The sequence below is a fragment of the Leguminivora glycinivorella genome, chromosome Z (assembly GCF_023078275.1).
Source record: "Leguminivora glycinivorella isolate SPB_JAAS2020 chromosome Z, LegGlyc_1.1, whole genome shotgun sequence".
Lineage (NCBI taxonomy): Eukaryota > Metazoa > Arthropoda > Insecta > Lepidoptera > Tortricidae > Leguminivora > Leguminivora glycinivorella.
In genome coordinates, this window is record NC_062998.1 from 34,173,084 (window position 1) to 34,193,275 (window position 20,192).

The 20,192-nt window shown below is 38.4% G+C and overlaps 2 protein-coding genes across 4 annotated transcripts in view; one reads left to right on the forward strand and one right to left on the reverse strand.

Annotated features, from left to right (window-relative positions):
- Positions 1-20,192, forward strand: part of LOC125240720 (dynein axonemal intermediate chain 2-like) — a 32,494-nt gene that overhangs the window by 7,983 nt on the left and 4,319 nt on the right. The window contains exons 1-4 of one of the 3 annotated variants that reach the window (XM_048148747.1): positions 8,463-8,564; positions 17,897-18,114; positions 18,713-18,860; positions 18,949-19,680. In XM_048148747.1, the coding sequence (XP_048004704.1) occupies positions 8,562-8,564; positions 17,897-18,114; positions 18,713-18,860; positions 18,949-19,680 (1,101 nt within the window). In that variant the 5' untranslated portion in view covers positions 8,463-8,561. Of the gene's footprint in view, positions 1-8,273; positions 8,403-8,462; positions 8,565-17,896; positions 18,115-18,712; positions 18,861-18,948; positions 19,681-20,192 lie in introns of those variants that run through there. The other 2 variants (XM_048148748.1, XR_007178661.1) reach the window with 2 other exon arrangements.
- Positions 1-20,192, reverse strand: part of LOC125240719 (fibrinogen alpha chain) — a 79,237-nt gene that overhangs the window by 2,234 nt on the left and 56,811 nt on the right. Inside the window, exons 2-5 of the mRNA XM_048148745.1 lie at positions 8,642-9,763; positions 8,258-8,468; positions 2,249-2,380; positions 128-315 (exon numbers count right to left, since the gene is read on the reverse strand). Of these exons, the coding sequence (XP_048004702.1) occupies positions 128-315; positions 2,249-2,380; positions 8,258-8,468; positions 8,642-9,763 (1,653 nt within the window). The remainder of the gene's footprint in view (positions 1-127; positions 316-2,248; positions 2,381-8,257; positions 8,469-8,641; positions 9,764-20,192) is intronic.

The window sequence follows — 20,192 nt, forward strand, 5'->3', positions numbered from 1 at the left end:
ACAATAATCTGTGTTGAAAAAATCAGTGCTCTATCTTCAAAAACCAGGGAGGAAATAGTCGAGAGCGTTTGTATGGAGAATTGACCCCTCCCGTATCGTCTTAAAAAGAGCAAACGGACATCCTCACCTTTTGTTTCCATCGAAGTCTTCAAGCTCGACACGAAGCATGTAGTCGTCGTTGTTGGTGAGCATGTAGATGTTCTCGTTGCCGAGCCAGAACTCCTTGTTGGGCTCGCCGAACCCGTTCTTGTAGTCGCTCCAGTCCCTGTTGAAGTTCTCGGCCAATACTCCGTAGTCGTCACGCCGATGGATAACCTACATACATAATATTTATTTTTTAATAGTTGGCAAAAATATAAATATCATACAGTGTCTAAATAATGACGAGTCAGTCAGTATATTGGCTCGTTGCACACCGGCAACATATCACGGTATAGGGGAGTGCTGATATGTTTCCAAGTACAGGTTATTTACCAACAACCCGCTAAAGTGAATGCTTCTTTCCTTATTCATTAGATACGAACTGTTTAAGTACCTACTTAGATATCAATTTAGATTAATACCTTTATTGAATAAAAATACCTACAATGTAAACGAGCGACGATGATGTTCAAATGTAAAAAAAATAGTATATAAGTGTTTTTAGATAACTAAATTTAAAAAAATGTATGTGCTGGATGGTTTGGGCTTCTGCATTCGTTTCGAACTTCCTTTTTTACGCACTTGTATCGTAATGTACTATTTTAACATTGCGCTTGAATAGGTAGGTACAGTACCTACATGTACATTCATTTTTGATTTGTGTAGAAATAGGTACAGTCAAGTGCAAAAATACGTATCGATTTTATCCGCTCAAAAATATGTACCGAGACCTTATTCCGCCGACATAAAGTGCTATGGGACATATTTTTGATAAGTTGTACGCACCCATATTTTTACACTTGACTGTACATAGGTAAAAGACACGTTAATTACGTTAGAAAGGCTATTTATGTATTATTATTTTAAACATGCACTACATAATTGAATCGTCTAATGCTAAGATCGAATTCACCTCACTTTTTTATGCCAGCACGCAAGTCCAATTATCAGATATTGCAACTTGACTGGCGTTTACAATTCGTTTCCATAACTTTGAGCTTCACATTTAGATAAGAATCAGATTGCGTAAATAACTAAATATATAAGTGTTTGGAGGACATCGGTCTTGTCAATCAATACGATGAGCTCTATTGCGAAATAACGATGTTAATCGCAGTCGTAAAATCGATAGCACAACATTCGCTAAATTTACAGACCGATTTCACCCATTGATAGACACTTATCGATGGATGCTTACAAGGCTAATAAGAATACAAGGTACGCAGATTCAAACATCACATTGCTTTCTACATCATATATTTGATTAACTCCTACTTTAAACAGTTGGTTCATATTTCTTTGATAATGATTAATATAATATGACATTATCTGTTTGTATGTAAGTATAGCGCTTTGGACCGAGTAGAATTGCAGCCTAATAAGTAATTGATTTAGGGCCCATTTAGACGGTACGAGAACTCGCATACGAGTTTTATTACATGGCGGTATTTGATAGCTGTGCAAAATTGTATGTGACGTCAACAGCCCGCAATGTAAATAAAATCGTCTAAATTAGGCCTTAGTTTCGAATCCAGTTGAATAACCCATTGGAGAACTTTTGAATAATAAGTACATAGGTATAACATTACTAACCAGCAATAATATAATACTGTTAGAAGCCCGCTAAAATATCTGACAAAATCTTACTCGTAGAGTACGTAAAAGTTAAAGCATGTAAAATATTTTGCGGCCTTCGAAAAGTAACATATTATATCCGGTGACTGTACAGTAACCGGCAAAAGTGCATAGCGAATTTATCAATGAATTCATTCATAATTTCTGCATGCAATTTCGCAGCTCACTGTAGGTACTACTGAATTGACAGTATTTTAACCCTTAACCATCTCGCATATGAATGTAGTACATCGCCGTGGTCGTTGTGACATCGCATTAATGGTCACGTTCGCCCACCGCAAAAGCACGTCAGTTGTTAAAGGTTAAAATAAGTACTTGCCGCTTCACAATATAATAAGTATCTACCTACATATCTAAGTTAATAAAGGATAGAAGCTAGAATCCGTAAGTCATCTATGCCTATTCTTGAACGTACTTTTTCCTAATCCTTATAAATAAGAAAGTTGTGGATCCAGTGTGAAAGTGTACTTACAGTCCAGCCACCGTCAGCGACGTTTTGCTCACAGTACACTTTGAGGAACCAGTAAGTTGTGCCCCTGATTTGTAAGTAGTACACTCCCGACTCCCGCATACCTGCGTTCAAGAGGTCCACACAAGAATAACCCTGCAATGAATGAGAAATCGCATTAAATAAATCGCAAAAAAAAGTAAATAAATATTATTGGTAAGTATATTTTTAAATAATTCGATTAAATCCTGTAGTAAGCACAAGGAGGCTTGAGTTATAGATAGTCAGAGAACGACAATACATCGAAAACATCCATTAGTCAAGGAAAAAATATGTTCATTATACAAACAAATGCCTTTCCCGGGATTCGAACTCAGGACCACCGGCTTCACCGGCAGTCACTACTCGCTGGGCCAGACACGGTCGTTGAGGCCAGTTGGAGAGATTAACAATAACTGGTCTTATCTAATAATAACTAATAAGTAAACATTTCGCCCCATAGGTACCAGAATCTTTTAGCACAACTTGTTGCAACAAGCGCGACTTCAAGTATAGACTCGCGCGCGACAAGGCAAGTTATGCTAGAAGGGCAGGAAAAAGTTGGTAAATTTACACATTTCGCTTTGAGCTTCATTTGCGCATGTAAGTAATAAAAGTAGGTACCTATGAGTAATCATGCCATAACATTTTTATTGACAATTTCTTTGAAGTCGCAAGGCTTTTCGCAATGCTTTCACTCTTCTTGGTATACTTTAGCGTCTACCAGTGTCGATGTTGATGTAGTTAAGAGCAACTATTGATGTAGTTAAAGCATTCATTATAAATTAAATATATCAGATTCGACTGACACACAATAACACTACCTATGCTACAGTCTGGCAAAAAAGAGTAGAAATAAAAAAGTGGCAACACTGTATTTATGTGACTGTTTATGTTCTGAAATAAATAAAAAAAAAAAAACACTGTAGTGTTATCCCTTTCAAATCAATATGTGTAACTGTGAAACCCCTTGGCCAAGATAAGAGCCGCTGTTTACACAGTGTTATAAACATTTGCCCTACTGTCCTCTCTTGACAAATCAATATGTGCCAACTTACGGCCAAGTAGCCCTCTACACACATGGCCAAGGGGGTTGGTGGAACTGTTGGCCATGTGTGTACAGCGGCCATGAGATAACGGGACACTACGATGTTGGCATTTTTTAATTTCTACTTTTTTTGGTCAGACTGTAGGTTGGTGTTTAACTCAATAAAATAACAGAAGGCTATATGGCTTATCTATCATATCGACGAGGTTGTAAAATATTGCCTGAATTTTGTAATTAAACGACGGGGAAATGTTGGAATGAAAATAAGATCATCATATTATAATATAATTATTTTTCATTAAAGTCATTAATTAATAACTCGTATCTGCGTATGAGGAAACCATATAAAAAACATCGCTGCATACGATAGGTTAACCCACTAAGGTTAAAAAAATACAATTCGCAATGCTTGAAATGATAACTAGAGTCAGACCAAGATAAGTTTGCAACGATTTTGACAACCTCGTCGTTGGTTTTGATTATCAGTTTCTGAGTCAAGTAGGCACTCGGAGAGCTCTGCTTTCTTCTGCGGCATGCTGGCATAACGTGCCGGACCGCTAGCTTCCCCTATTAAGTCTGTTCATTACACACGTGGAATCTGTCTTTACGTATGACGCCGCGCCGCGGTCACGCGTGTAAACATTTTTATCTGCTGAGAAAAACTCTACTCCTTAACACCGGCAATTAGAGATATATAATATGTTTACCTAAATAATTCATAGTTACAATGTAATAAGCACACTTCTTTTATATTCGTCATGTTCATGTAACATAGAAAGGAAAATCCGCGTACTTTTTTAAACTTGTTTACGTGGTAAAATAAATGGACAGAGCCTCGTTTATCCTAAACGTTAATTTCTAAAATCCAGTTAATAGCTTTTCCTTTCAAAGACTGCTTGTGGCAAGTACTTGTGGCAATAATAGCAATGCTAGAGCGACAGCCCATTAATATCCCAATGGTTAGTAATGGTCTATTTGCTGCCCAAATGTGTCAGTGGCATCTGTGTTGGTCCGAGACCTGATAATTATTCTTTCGGCTTTAGTTGCAGATTGCGCAACGCTGTTTGCAAAGATCGCGAGCTTTCCACATCACACTTACAACTTCACATGCTTAAGTTCACACATAGAAAGTATTTTAAGCGTGAGTGTGATATTACCATTGTTTTAACGCCTCATAAGAAAGCAAGTTTAGAGGCTGAGATTAGATTGGATTAGAATAGCTCAACCATTAAAAAAACTTAAAACCCTACATTTACATATTATATTTTTTTACTATAGGTACCTACTACTACTGTTGCCATTAATTACTTATTTTGAGCGGAGAATCACCAAATAAGTGTGTAGATGATTTTATTATAGTGTATAATTAGGTACTTAATGTTATATTATACCGCGCAACAAAGCGATAGATGAGTCAATTAGTTGTGAAGGAAATAAATACATTACACACTACAACTAATACCACGATTTTCAGTAAGTGCATTGAAAGAACAAAGAAAATGATGTGATTCTGCTGCTTCATTGATTAATTTTAACTAATAATAGTAATAATTATTCACGTAACATGACCAAGTTGTCTCTACTTACTGTTTACAAGCATATCGCAACGTTATTATTACTTTACTATGCCTATTCAGAAAATTATAGTAATTAAGCACGGAGGGCTGCTTTTGTCGTTAAATAACCGAAAGAAAAGGAAAGTCGTGGCTTATTTCCATTATTGCTTGGAGCGCCGTCGTCACGATTCGACTGTTTCCTGATTATAGACATCTTTGGAATTCATAGCGAGCGTAGTTTAGTTTACCCGAGTAAAGACATACTTGTAGATGCGAAAAAGATAACTAAGATATGTTTTAAGCAAATAACGGACCCCTCGCGCTGGGTAATCGTCAGATTGGAAGGTCACTTTGTTCATGTCTTATATATGAACTATATAGTAATTAATATCACCTAAAGGAAATAGATTTATGTAACTATTCATAGATTTAGGAATCATGTAGGACTAAGTAACATATGTGCACACATATTCACTTATTGTTTGGTATTGATACTCAATACTCAATATTTATTTACATTTCATGTGGACACATAAGGTCTTAAGCTAAGTACAGTCTCAACATCGATGCATCTTAGCTAAGTCCTCTGGAATAAAAGATAAAAGTAGAAAATAATGCTCGAGAAAGATGGCCGCAATAGCCGGCTCTGTTAGCTGGCCCCGTAGCCGAATGGCATTTCTCCGACGCCAAACGAAAGCGATACGCCGCTGGCTCTGTCGCGCCAATACGCAAGCGCGATAGAGATAGATATCTACTAGCGCTTCGTTTCGTGAGCGTTTCGTGAGCGATTGTGCCATTCGGCTAGCCACCCTGGTCAGATTAGCTCTTTAGTGGCTGCATACTCGTAATATTTAAGTACGTACTTAACAACTAAGACGAGTTTTTCATTTTAAATTAGGTTAACAATAATTTATTAAACACACTCGACTGAATAAACCTGTATTAAATAGTTGCATCACATGCCGCATAACAGCAGTTCACGTACGCTAAGAACAATAAACCCGCTGTAATAATTGGTAACTGTCGATTGGTGGGAACAGCCGGTTTTTGCGCGCGCGCACAAAGCCGCGGAAAGCACTGTTTATGCGCATGAACCAGATTTACGTAATAAGCCCAGCCCGATGCAACTTTTCTCGAGCGGAACTTATGTACTGTGTTTAAACATACCTCCATCTTTAAAGCGAAACCTATGGAAATAAATATAATCGTGAAAATTTTGTAGGTATATTATCTAACAGATACTAGAGAATTTTAGGGAACCCGTTGGGAATCGAGTTGTATCGACGCTCCGGTATATTATCCCAACGGCACTTTATAAATTAGGTACGAATTGGGTTGAGAATATGTTTACAACAATCCATACTTACTAATATTAAATATGCACGTAATTGCGAAAGTGTGCCTGTTTAGTGCATCCGGTCTATCTACCTCTTCACGCTTAACCCCTGGACCGATTACTTGAAATTTAGTATAACTAGAGAGAGTGAATCCCGGAAAAGGACATTAAGCAATTCTCATTTTAGAAATCGGTCTTGAAGGGGGTGAAAAAAGCGGATGAAACTTTGTATGGAAAAATCAATAAAAATATACCCTAATTATTAAGTTGCTTCAGACTAAGTCACGGGCCAAAGCATGTATTACTATAATTCTGAATACAGCTTTCAGTAGGTACTAGCCGAGTCATGTGTGAAGTTACTTAACTAATGCACTGCATTTTTATCAGTCCACTGCGATTCAAGGATTTAAAAGTTGATTGCATGTAATAATACCCACCGTTGCGTATGTACAGAACTGTTCAGAGCAGAATGTAGAGGTCGCGGGGAGGCAGGCTGCAATGATTGACGCTATAAATTGCTTAAATACTTGTGTCCGTATAATAATAGTAAGTATTTAGTAATGCCCTATAAGTTGACTGACTAGATAAATATAGACACAGCTAGCAGCGGAAATGGTAAACTCTAGTTTTAAGTATTCATACTAATTTCGTAAGCTTTTATTAAAGTTGTTTCCCTAGCCCGATGCCCATAATCAAAAGTTGCGAGTTAAATGTGACCTAGTTTTTGTTTTACAATTGAGCTATGTATCTTAGCTACCTGCGCAACTTCGTTGATAATAGTTACAATATTGTTAGGTCGTCAATTGGATCTGATGATGGGAAACGATGTTGATAACTGCCACTGCTGTGTAGGTATTTAATAAAGAAACCTAACTATTTCTTTATTAAATACCTACAGCCTAACTACCTGGGCTCCTTGAGTTGTGAGTGACAGTAGGTACCTAAGAGTAATCTACAGCCTACAGGGCTTGTACATACTTGATTAGCGCGAGATTATCTTACCGCGACATAGACTACCCGACCCGTCCTTATGTTATTCTCAATAATCCATTTACCTATTTATAAAAAGACGTGTGATCTATAGGTATGTCGCGGAGAGATAGGTACTATCGTGCGCACGCCAATCGTGTGCATGTCTGAATGATATGTTCAAAAATTTAATGCCATAATTCAGTTGAGTTCAGTAAATGTGTCAGACATATTTACTGATTAAACAACTGTATCGTAGTGGAGTGCCGACAGGAACTCTCTGCGAGCGCTGTTGCCACACCACGGGACGTAAAAGGTAAGTGCGTAGAGGCAGGCTAAATAACATTCATTTACCGCGCTGTGCCGCGAATTGAAAGGTAACGGTTGATTAACATTCCGACGCCACAGATAAACTAGCTCGAAAATAAGTTAGGTATACAAATATTACAATTATTTCTAACTAAAGTATTGTTAATAACGTACATTTAACAAATTTTAATTACGATTTTGAATCGGCGGAAGGAAAATTATAGGTCACGTCTAGGTACATTGCCACAAGGTCGTAGTAGTTACAATTAAGATAAGATAACATTTAAACGGAAGTAGAATAATATTATTCTGTCTTAAGTTGAGCTCACATTACTTTGTTAGTTTTTAATAGGCAGTGATAATGACGATTTGCTTTACAATCCCTTCAACAACTTAGGAACCTTCGCTAATCATTCATTTCCTAAAGCTGCAAAAGTATTTATCTAAACTCGTAATATAAAATATCATATTTCATACATCACCTGACTACTAATAGCAAAAGAAAAGTTATAAAAAAATAAAACATTATGGCCAATTAATATTCGTGGTGTGACATTATGAAGAGGTACCTATACGTAGTATACGCTACGGTAGGTACCTAGCTAGTTATGTCATTCGCTCGGCTATCACATGTTAATGGTGGCACGTTTATGTTATGATTGATTCAACGATATAAATGTATAGGCGCACGGTATAGGTATACGAGTATCAAGTATGAATTCGTACAACCCATGAGTAGTAATTATAATATAATAGTTTATGTAACATTGACTCACTTTCACATCTTTATAGTTGGCGACGATCTCCGAGGCGAAGGTGTTATTGCCGACGATGGGCTTGTTCTTGACGCTCGGGAAGATGATGCCACCCTTGCGGCTGCCGGGGCGCGCGCCGGCCGCCGCAGCCGCTCCCACGGCCGCCACGCCCGCGCCCGCGCTACCGCCCGGCGGCGCCGGCGCGGCGCTCGAGCTGCTTGGGGTGCTCGGGCTGCGTGCGATACAACCATTAGTCACAGTAGACGCGCGCACACCCGACTACTAAACTCGCTAATGCGTATGCGTAACAATATCTATAAGGTCAATGGTAAACAATATGTAAACATTCGCTAATCGCTTTGCAGATTCGCTTGCAGATACTTAATAATCAATCAAAAATGTCACCTGTTGACAGCAGTAGAGGTGGGCATAGTGGTGGCGGCGACGGTGCTGGTGCTGGGGTCGGTGGCGGGGTCGTCGCCGCGGAAGCGGCTGGGCGCGTACTCCACGAGCCGGTCGATGGTGGGGTCCAGCAGCAGCTCGGCGGGCACCGGGCGCTGAGCCAACGTCGCCACATCATCTTCTTGTTTTTTCAACCTTTTCTCGACCATGTCTAAGTTTTCTATTATGAGATTGGTTTTCAGTCGTAAATCGTTGTGAATTTGACCGATAGCCCGTTCCTGTCGTTGAGTTTGCGTCAGAAGTTCATCCGATTTCGGAACCAAGTCATCGACTGAACTTTTGGTACCGACTACTACATCCCATACTTCATCCATTTTTTCCGACACACTCATCATAGGGATAATTTTATTTACGAGGGTATCGATTTTACTGCCTTTTGGTGCAGGAGCTGGCGTGCTGGTAGTTGTCCTATTTTTAAACAGGCTGTTAACGTTAATAGACGCCGTTTCTGGTTCAACTATGGCCGCATGCACGTCGGCCATCATGTACAAAACCTTACCCAAATTTTCAGATACGAGATTTATATGGAATTGTAATTTACGATCGACAGTCGACATTGATGTTCTAAGCTGGTCTACTTCTTTCGTAATTTCATTAATAACCTCGGTATTCAGTCCTTTAGCAATTTCTATAACATTGAGGCTTATGGGTTTTTTCTCACTCGCTTCTGCATTGATATCGTCGACGGGTAGGAAGTTGTTATCTATCTGGTTTTTAAGACCAACTAATTTCGAATCAATGTCAGAAACCTTTTGATCCAGTGATTCCAGTTTCCGGTCTAGCAGTTGAGCATCACTAATTCGGTTGACTACCTGTCGTTTAGTGCTCGACTCAGTAAAACTCTTTTCGTCACCTCCAGGAACGTGGCTAAACAGTTTTAAATCGAGATTGCCGAGTTTCGAAATGATAGCGTCCGTTTTATGAATGTTGTCATTTACCCTCGAATCGAGAGCTTCAACTCTTCTCATGAGATGCTCAACAGCCTTGTCCAAATTTTCAATTCTCTGTAGTTTTGTTTCCAGTGTGCTTACAATGACTTCAAATACATTGAAAATATACTGCTCCCTGTAACAATAGAAAATTACAGTAAAATATACAGTCAAAAGAGTCAAAACTGTAATGATTGTAGTTTACTCAATACATTGGTATTCTCAAAGGGTTTTGAAGATGGTAAATTGGAATAAAATATTGACGCTTTGGTATATACACAGCTATCACAATGTCAAATATATTGTTCGCTTAAAGAAGAGGCTTCATTAAATTAAAGTTCACAAAAACGACACAGTCGCAAACACAGTCGCAAAAACGACGGGGTGTTATTTCATGATATTGTAACTTAATTTATTAATTTTATTTAGCTTGGTAATGTGTATTTTCTTTCTTTGTAAACGACGATCCTTATTGGGAGACATAATTATTTTTATTTGGCATCTATTATGTAATTTTTGACGATCATGATGAGAAGATAAACATAATTTTGACATGTAGCAAATTTATAGTGTAATTTTTATCATGAAATAAAGAAATCTAATCTAATCTAATCTAATCTAAGTTTGACGTGTTTGTCTGTCTGTCTGTCTGTCTGTGTGTGTGTCTGTCTGTGGCATCGTAGCTTCCGAACGGATGAACCGATTTAGATTTAGCTTTTTTTTATTGAAAGCTGAGTTAGTCGGGAGTGTTCTTAGCCATGTTTCATGAAAATCGGTCCACTATGTTTTTTGGGTTTTTTTTTCAAATTTTTAATGTCTTTATTAGGTAAAGATAAAAAGTCTACCACACTAGTTGTATGGGTAGGGTAGGTACTGTAGAGGTATTACACTTGCAGCACCAATGGAATGTATGTCGTAAAATTTTATCTCCACTTTACTTTCGATTGTATTTGAGACGTTTCCTAATTCAGTAGCTCGTAGATGGCAAATTAGTGAAATTGGCACCATTGTCCGGTACCTACACCATTTCTTGTCGTTTCGCAACGGCAGAATAGAAACCTAGACGGAGTACGCGCAATGTACGACTGTACGTGCTTGTTTCGTTTATTACTTGGACAATATCGAAGCTGCCTCATAGTTACGCGCCTCTTTATGATGGTTTATTTCGATATTAGTTTTTTATTGGGATGGTGGATTTGTAACCATTCATATACAGGTAGATGTTATACTTTTAAGTTTAGTGAACGAATGGCACAAGAAAGCAAAATGGTAATGTAGGGTGTTTTTTTTAAGTAATAGTAATGTATAGGATAAATGAATACTAATATGTAGTAACTCGTATTTAAAGCCTGACGATCATATAAATCATATAATATTTTAAAAGCATTTTCTTACTTTTAAAATAAAATATATGTTGTATACTACCTATATCAATATTTATCCCCCTGACGACCGCGTTTCAAAAGTGTGTTGGGGCACTTGGGGCTTATAATATGCACCGGTCTACTATGTGTAGCACGCGGGTCGTCAGCTGAATAAAGTTAGAGCTTATGTAGTAAGCTAATAAAAATGTGCATCTACTGTTACAATACTGTTCTGTAAACCTAATACGGGCGAACCTCTTAACGGTGGTGAGTATAGGACGTATAAAATGTAATTAGATAACTTTTACTTAAAATTTTTTTTTTTATCCATACAAATTAATTCGGCCCGCAACGTAATACAAACACACTCCCGTTAAACGCTTGTTGACAGTTGTCATTGATTGTCATCGCAACCACGTTTACAGTACATTGCTGCTGAGATTTTTTTCAAAAATTCTTTATGGGGTGAAAATTAAGAGTAAATCAAAAACACCTCTTAATTAATGATAACAATATTGAATTATACTCCTGGTTTCATTTATCGCCCTTATTACGTTTACGCGCTGTATATTAACTACCACAGCTTACTAAAACTTTAAGTGTTGCTTTCAGAAAGTGTAGCACTACTACTATTTCTGTTCCGTATCGTTTATTACAAAATAATACGTGTAATGCTATAATAACACATTTTTCCTATGCAAATCTTCCGCTTTCTTCTAAAATTATTGACGACGGACATATTATTACACATAACCTGTTATTGAATTGGCCGCTAAAAATCACACAAAACGTTCCTAAATTTGGAGGAATTATAATTTAATGACAGTCTTTAACATGCAAATTACGGCAATTATGTTGTCGAGGGAAACTATCGTTTTATTTACATAACCGTGCTGTCCTATGGACTTTTTAATCGTAGATGTTGTTTGTTATTATCTAAAATTAAATATAATGACCATTATATTTATTACTGTAGAGTTACGTATGCCAAACAAAAGAAATTGAGCGGGAGATGAAACGTAAACCCTTATAATATCTTATGTAAAGTCCTACACTTATGAACTTCCTGAGATATTTGTGATGATAGTGTTTAGTAAAACGTCCCACTTTGTCGCTTACCATAAAGACGTGATTTTCTTGTATCTTTATTTGAGTAAACTGACAAAAAGCGGGTTTATACACACTCACATTCTTGTGTTAATAATAATTAGGATATGCACAAATGGATGTAAACTTATCCTTCAACAATTGTTTTTGTGTTTATGTGCGATAAACGAATTTTTATCTTTTTTTTTATATTCGTAAGGTCAATATTCTAATGACACAAAATTATGTGTCACCCGAAGAGATAACATGCCAAGCACAAGCGAAACGCAGGCATCCTTTAGAAGTCGTAAAGATATCAAGCGTAAGTTAGAATTGGCCTATATGAGTGTATGCGGCGCGCGGCGCACCAATCTTGACGAATCATTGCACCAATGATAACTTGATAAGTTAGTTATTCCTCGCCACCAACAGCTTGATCAAACGGAGAAGGCCCGCGCACGCGCACGCTCGCCGCGGTCTCGTTATTATGCAAGCGCCTCGTAAATTCACACCTGTGGGTAAACTGGCCCGGTTGGTTGTTTTGTAAAAAGAGCTAACTTTAACAACTTTGTGACGAACTACTAGTTTTTTCTCGGCTAATTTTCTCATTTCATTTTGGTCGTAGAAACCTAATTTAATTTGAATCATTGGACTTCATGTGCCGCAGTGCGATTATAGTTGTCATTGAGACCTGGGGCCCGTTTCTCGAAAGGTACAAGCCTTGTATTACAAGTGCGCGAACTGTCAAATCGTATGGGTTGTCATGGAAACACACTTGTAATACAAGGCTTGTAGTTACCTTTCGAGAAACGGGCCACTGGAGGTACCTACAATTCCGAGCACCTTTTGACTTAATTAAAATGATATTTAATGATAATGAAATGTGTAGGGATGTGACGACCCCATCGCCCATTGGTTTTACCAGTGCAATCAGTCAACACATGGCAGATTGTGGCGAGCTGTTGGGAAACAGCGCGTACCCGAGTGCTCCTGGGGAGTTCTGTTACCCGTAATGCGGGTGGGTGGGACAGTACTCTCTACATCTGGCTTGCCTTGGCTGGCCGTCCAGAGTGGAGTCGTTAGGGCTACATGCCCCAGGGGTGGAAGTGAAAATTTGCATGAGATGCGAGTTGGTACAGTGGCTGTTGGGCAGAAAGCGGTGTACTCCTCTCGACACCCTTGAGTTCTCACACCGGTGTTGCCCTTGAGCCATCTTGGATGTCGCTTTTTGTGGGGGCCCATCTTGTGGGGACGAGTCACCGTCTGCCGGAAATAAAATTGGATACCGTTTTATTAGGCAGGCGTCCGGTTTTTTATCCATAGCCTAGTATTTAGTCCATCACATCAAAATAGACCAGTTCATTTTAGATTCCATTAACTCTCAAATAGTCCTTACACCCTGGCGGGTGTTGCCTCTGCGTGTGTCCCATGATACGGGCAAGGGCAACATCCGCTCGGTGTACCCCTTACATTTCATTAAAGTGTCGAAAGGGCCTCTACGCGTTGGCTTCGGCCCCGGGCACGCCTCCCAAAGGTCCGGAATACCATTGTTCCGTGATGGAAAAGACATGAAATGTGTAAAATTTGTAATAGTCTTATACTGAAATGTATTGATATGATTTGATTTGTTAGCAAGCACGTACGAGTATTAGTTCAGTTGAATTGTATCTTGTGTGTCCAATTCGATTAATAGAAAAAAATGGTACCACTTGGAGCCACCTAAGAGCCATTACGTACTGTCTTTATTACAATCTTTTATTTAGGATGAAGACAGATTAAATGATGCCTTTTTTTGCATGGGATTATTTGTACGTAGGTGTCATTTACTTGGTTAATAAGCGAATATACATGTTAAAGATGTGCTTACTGACTAGCAGTAGCTAGAGTTAGCCAGTGTTACTATATTCGTCCAACTTCTTATATAATTGGAGGAAGAGTAATTCATTCGTAAATATCTACTCATATATATCACAAATTTTTTCACCAAGATGCGACCAGTGTTGGCCTTATAGTTCCCAAATCATCAGCATCGGTTCGGTATTCGTTAGCTAAGTATTCGAATTTGGTTCAGGGTCTCATTGTATTGTATAGCAGGCTACGATTGCGGCGAGCGATCGGCCCGCGCAATGCTTTGTTATGCAGTATTTACTAAAGCACCAAGTATTGTTAGAGGAATATTCGCCCCGGTTAAGCTTTAATTGAGCACTACTTTCAGACAATTTGCATTAAACTATTAGGTAAGATAGTTTAGACAGAGCTTCCATAACAGTCTCAATCTAATTACCGTTTAATAATTCTTTTGCATAAGAAAATTGCAAGTATAATAATTGTACCCGAGAATTATACCTCAATAAAGGCAAAGTAATTTTCCATTGCAAATTACATAAATCATTTAAGTATTAGCGATTGATATGGGCAAGACTGTTAGGTTGATGAAAATGGAATAAGCATGTTGTTCTGTTAATGTAAGGTTATCTAGGCTTCGTAATGATTATTTATAAAATAAATAATACTCCGGTACATAGTAAGTATAATAGGAACTATCCAGTTTGTCGCGTCGATTGGGAGCCGAGAGGCCTTGCGGCGCGGCTGCGAGCGAACCAGGACGCGTAGCTAACACATAGATCGCTTACACTCTGTAGCAAAATAAACGCAACTATCATTGTCGCACTAGCTTACATTGGGAAAGTGATAGATAGCGCAAGCAATTGAAAACTTGGCTAGGCCGTCAGCGCGAGCGCAGCTCGCAGTGCAACTCCACACCTCACGTCATTCATTACGCCGTAATGTCGCTGAATTAGTTTAATGTCCTCCTCGGGTCCCCTCCAGCGATAATGAGTTAAAATTTTGCCCACACGGTCGTTAAAGTGACGTGAAGCGCCAATTATTAATTTATTACACAATACACGGTACCTGCAATGAGTTCTGCAAGAATAAGCAAACTAATATAAGTAATCAGGTTTCTGTATCAAAATTGGCTAAATGGTTTAAGCCTGCGGCGGGATCACAGATCATTATATTACTATATTATACACCGTGTTTCACTTAACACTAAAAACCTGAAAACACTTTGTTCAGAATCGAGAGTAGAATCGATTGAGCTATATCTTGATGGGGGTAATATTTTTATTTAAATTAGTATTATTAGTTATTTTTTACGTGCCCATTCTATTGTACTCGTAATACAACATTGTGTATATCGCATTGCTAGAGGTTGTTTACCTTTTTTCAGTATTTAGGGGTATTAATACTGGCCGGTTACTTGGACGATTATTTTTTCCGCTACTAGTTTGACGTTGTTTGTCAGTTTAATCTTAATGTTTATCATAAGTCATAACAAATTGAACTCGTACCTAATTACAACCTTGTCATTTTGAATATTGAGTTTATTTGCTTACTGCGATTACTTACCTGTCCAATTTGAAGTTTACTGTGACAAAGCTTTAAAGTGTTTTACAGTGACATCTTAGCTGTGTATTGGTAAACCTTATGTCGTTGCAGTAACGTACACAAATAAATAGTCTTATGGTTTATGATGGTAGTTAGCAATTATTTTATTGAGTGTAGAGCTAAAAGTCAAGTAGAGCTGTACAGAAAATTAAAAATTCGATTTAAAAAAAAGTAACGATCAGATTAAAAGATGAATACTCTAGATGAGTTTAAAAAAATAAAAATCAGTTGGGGTGTCTGAGGTTTTGAGTGATACCGGAAACACCGTGTATACCCGATTCATCATATAAGTACTTGACGTAACAGAATTGTATGGTCAAGAGATCTGTCTAAATAATTTTGAAACGTGAACTTTTTTTTAAATTATTATTTGAGCTTTATCGGCAAGTAGGTATGTGCATACATTTAATAAGAGATTATGGTTGCGTATGTCTATCAGTAGTTTTTATTTAAAGTTACCTTTAACGTGAGAATATGAAAGGTTGATTCAGATATCAGATTGAAAAGTAGGTAAATCAGGTTATTGAACGTAGAGGTAATGTAGATACAATTTCGTCTTAAAGTACCTACCAGATATTTTGCGCAAGAGAGATCTCGCAGTTTGGCGACTTTAAACATTATTGGGTTAATGTTCAAATTAGTGAAACCGTCCCAACCAGTTACAACACAGTAAAATGTTCCAATAACTTGTGACTGCTTACAACGTAACATTATAGAAATGGCATAGGTAGGTCGGTGGGTACTAACCCTTTGACAGATTTACATATGTAAAATCGTACAAAAAAGAGAACGACGTTTACGGTGTGCCGCTATTAGGACACCACATGATGGGTTAACATATTTACAAAGGATGTGATTTAATATGTAGGTACTAGGTACGTTAGTACATATTATATTTTATGTTTTGTCTTAGTTTCCATAATTATGTCAGTTTGTTCATACAAATAAACCTATTTTATGTAATAGACGCATGTTGTACTGTACCCGATAAAGTTAATCTTATATCCTCTCAAATATGTATATATTTTAGGTGTAGTTTTAAACGTTGATAAAGTTCTCTCGCTTGTATAAGTGTGCAAGGAAATAAGAAAAGTAGGTACTTACTAGGATACTTCATCTTTTCTCTTACAAATATGTAGTGTTATTAGGTACTATAGGTAGATAAAGCACACAGTTTTGGCATTAAATTATGAGAAATACTTTGAGGAAATCGTATTATTCTTCATTTCATTAAATTAAAAAGAACGTGCAATCTGAGACGAGCATACCCTACAATGATCAGGGGGCCGATTTTTGAATCTCACGTCGTTCGAATTCAGAAAATTGTCAGCGAAAATAGTAGGCAAATAGTAGGCAATTCACCGTGACAATTTTCTGAATTCGAACGCCGTGAGATTCAAAAATCTGTCCCCAGGCAACTGATGACAAATGTGTGCAAATCTTTGGTGCAAATGACATGACCTCAGAAATCTATGGCACTGACTTTGACATAATAGATAAGATATAATGAAACATGTAGGACCAAAGAGCATTGAATCACTACGTGTAGGACTCCAAATCATACCAAAATAGAAAATATTAGGATATCACTTCATGAAAACATCGTTAGATCAAAGCTCTACGTAGAGAGTGTATCAAGCACAAATTGAGGACCTTACCGCGAAAGATAAATATTCTAGCAACAAAGAGGAAAACAACGAAACTTTTGGCTATCTGCAACAACTCTAAACAAACATATGGCTTAAAGGTGCGACCACACCGCTGCTTAAAAAATGGTGACGCATCGTATCGTACCATTTTTACCGCATGCTCCACAGACCGCTGCACAAAATACGCAAACGGTAGGTACAGAATCGCAGTGACGCATCGTATCCGTACCGTTTTTACCGAATGCTCCCCACACCGCTGCTCAAAATACGCAGCCGGTACGGAAACGCAGTGACTTTCGTATGTGACACGTCGTGCGTTTCCGTACCGTGGCCGTTTTTTAAGCAGCGGTGTGGGGAGCATGCGGTAAAAACGGTACGGATACGATGCTTCACTGCGACTCCCTACCGTCTGCGTATTTAGAGCAGCGGTCTGTGGAGCATGCGGTAAAAACGGTACGAATACTATGCGTCACAGCCATTCCGTACCGTCACCGTTTTATAAGCAGCGGTGTGGTCGCACCTTTATATTTTATCTATAAAAACGCGTGCGTTGCGCGTGCTTGTGAGACGCGTATGCAATTGTTTTAAAAGTATTTCAATAAACGTCAGTCTCCTGCGTGTTTCCTTGTTAGTCATATTACTAGTTTTTAGTATTATTACACGATATTATTTTCCAGTATTTCCTATTGAAAATATACTATTATATTATAATTGTTTCAGAAAAGGCTTACGAATCATTGCATAATGGAAACTTACTCGTATATAAAGAAGCGACGAGACTTCGGAAAACAGCCCATGTTCTGTGAACAAGGGCCCGAAATGTGCGACTCCATCCTGCCCAACCCCGCGGAACAGAAAGCGTTCATCCTGCGGAACCCGGTACATCAGCCCACTCAGAACACCCCGAACTTCTCGCAGCACGAAATCAACACAAAGCGGTAGATAAAAGTACCTACTCACAGTGACAGTAGTACTAGGAGGTAATTCCTATAGCAAAACAAAGCTAGGCCGGAGCAGTGACTGTTACCTCGTGTCATTTGAACGATGATAAAAAAATACAAAACATTATTTCCTAAAATCAAACTCCTACAGGAGGCAGGGGTAGTAAATGGAAATATTCTAGTGTACGTGAACAAAATAATATTATACACGTACACGTACGAATGTTTCTGGTAGCATTAACGAATACCTTAATCAAAAACATCTTAAATTTGTATATGTATGAGGATATACACATACCTATAAGATGTTTTTTATTATTATATAAGATAGATAATATATAAATGAAATAACTTTATATAATATCATAGAACTATATGTTAACTTAATAGTATTCAAATCACTCCAGCACGGGAAGCATGGTCACGCGATAGACGATAAAATAGCAGGCCGTCCCTATCGCACTATTTGTAAGTGCGATAGGGATGGCCTGATATTTTATCGTCTATCGCGCGACCATGCTTCCCATGCAGATTGCAAGCTTGTGGTTAGCTAAACTAAATAGGTATGACTACACTTTATCAAAATATTTTTCAGAGCTAAATACACTACGACGGGAATCAACCATGCCGAAGGTGGCTGGCCCAAGGATGTCAATGTAGTCGACCCCGAAGCCACGCAACGATACCGCCGCAAAATCGAAAAGGAAGATGAATATATCAATTGCGTCAATGTTTGTTGTCCCGTAAGTTTTTTCAGTTTATCGTGATTGCAGCTTAGTTAAGAAAACTAGTGAAAAACTCAGTAAAGTTCAAATCAAATAAAATTTACAGGGCATGGAACACTACGCGTTACAAAACAACGCTATTGATATGTACCAAATATATTACTCGGACATGGCCAGCTTGCCGCCCGTAGAGAAGAACAGCATGCGGACTGTCAACGTGTACCGCGACCCTCTGCGAGGCCGCCCCGTCTCTTCCATCTGCTGGCAGCCCGACCAAATGCGATTTGCTGTAACTTACGTCGACATGAATTTCTACCGTAACCCACTTGGCAGCATCTTCGGATTCTTATGGGACGTGGAGACCCCCGCGGAGCCATTTATGAATTTCATGCCTCCGTCCATATTACTGGATTTACAATTTAATCCAAAGGACAGCACCATGTTGGCGGGAGGACTAGTGACGGGTCAGGTGGTGATTTTCGACACACGGCGCGGCAGCCAGGCGGTGTCGGAGTGCCCGCCGCATGTGGCGCACCGCGACATGGTGCGCAACGTGCTCTTCATAAACAGCAAGTCGGGGCTCGAATTCTTCTCGGGCTCACCTGATGGTGCGTGCAAATGGTGGGACGCGCGAAATATGTCGGAGCCCACTGATGAAATGATAATTGATATCGCCAAATACTCTTTTGATGTTCCTCATATGGAAACTGCTTACGGTATTAGCACAATGGAGTACGAGTTCACTATCCCGACGCGATTCATGGTTGGCACAGACAACGGTTACGTCGTTACCGGTAATCGGAAAGGAAAAACTCAGCTGGATAAATTACCTGTCGTGGTGAGATATAATAGTTTCATGTATTTAAATATTATTTCAGTAGGCAAGAAAATTGAAGCATAACCAGTAGTTATTTTATTGACATAATTTGCATGTAGTTGTGTTGTAGGTAGTAAGTAGGTCACTTTGACGTCAATTTAGTACTATTCATTTAAACGTAGGTACTTAATCGCACCTGAACCTCTACCACGAGTTATTGACTTTTACTGTGACGTAACATGTTCAGTTACCTAATCCCTGAATGTCACTGAAAATTTATGTAATTTTTGGTTCTAATAAGTAACTATTTAGAATCGCTGTACACTTTATCCATACAATAAAAGTATTTTTACGTGGCGTTTACGCTGATTGAGTAACATATTCTAAAACATCACAAAGTCAGGGTTGTAGCTTTGCATATTATACCTATATACCGTGAAATTTAAATGGCTTATATTATTATGTATTTACAGCGTTTCCACTTCAAACGATATCCATACTGATATTATAAATGGGAAAGTGTGTGTGTCTGT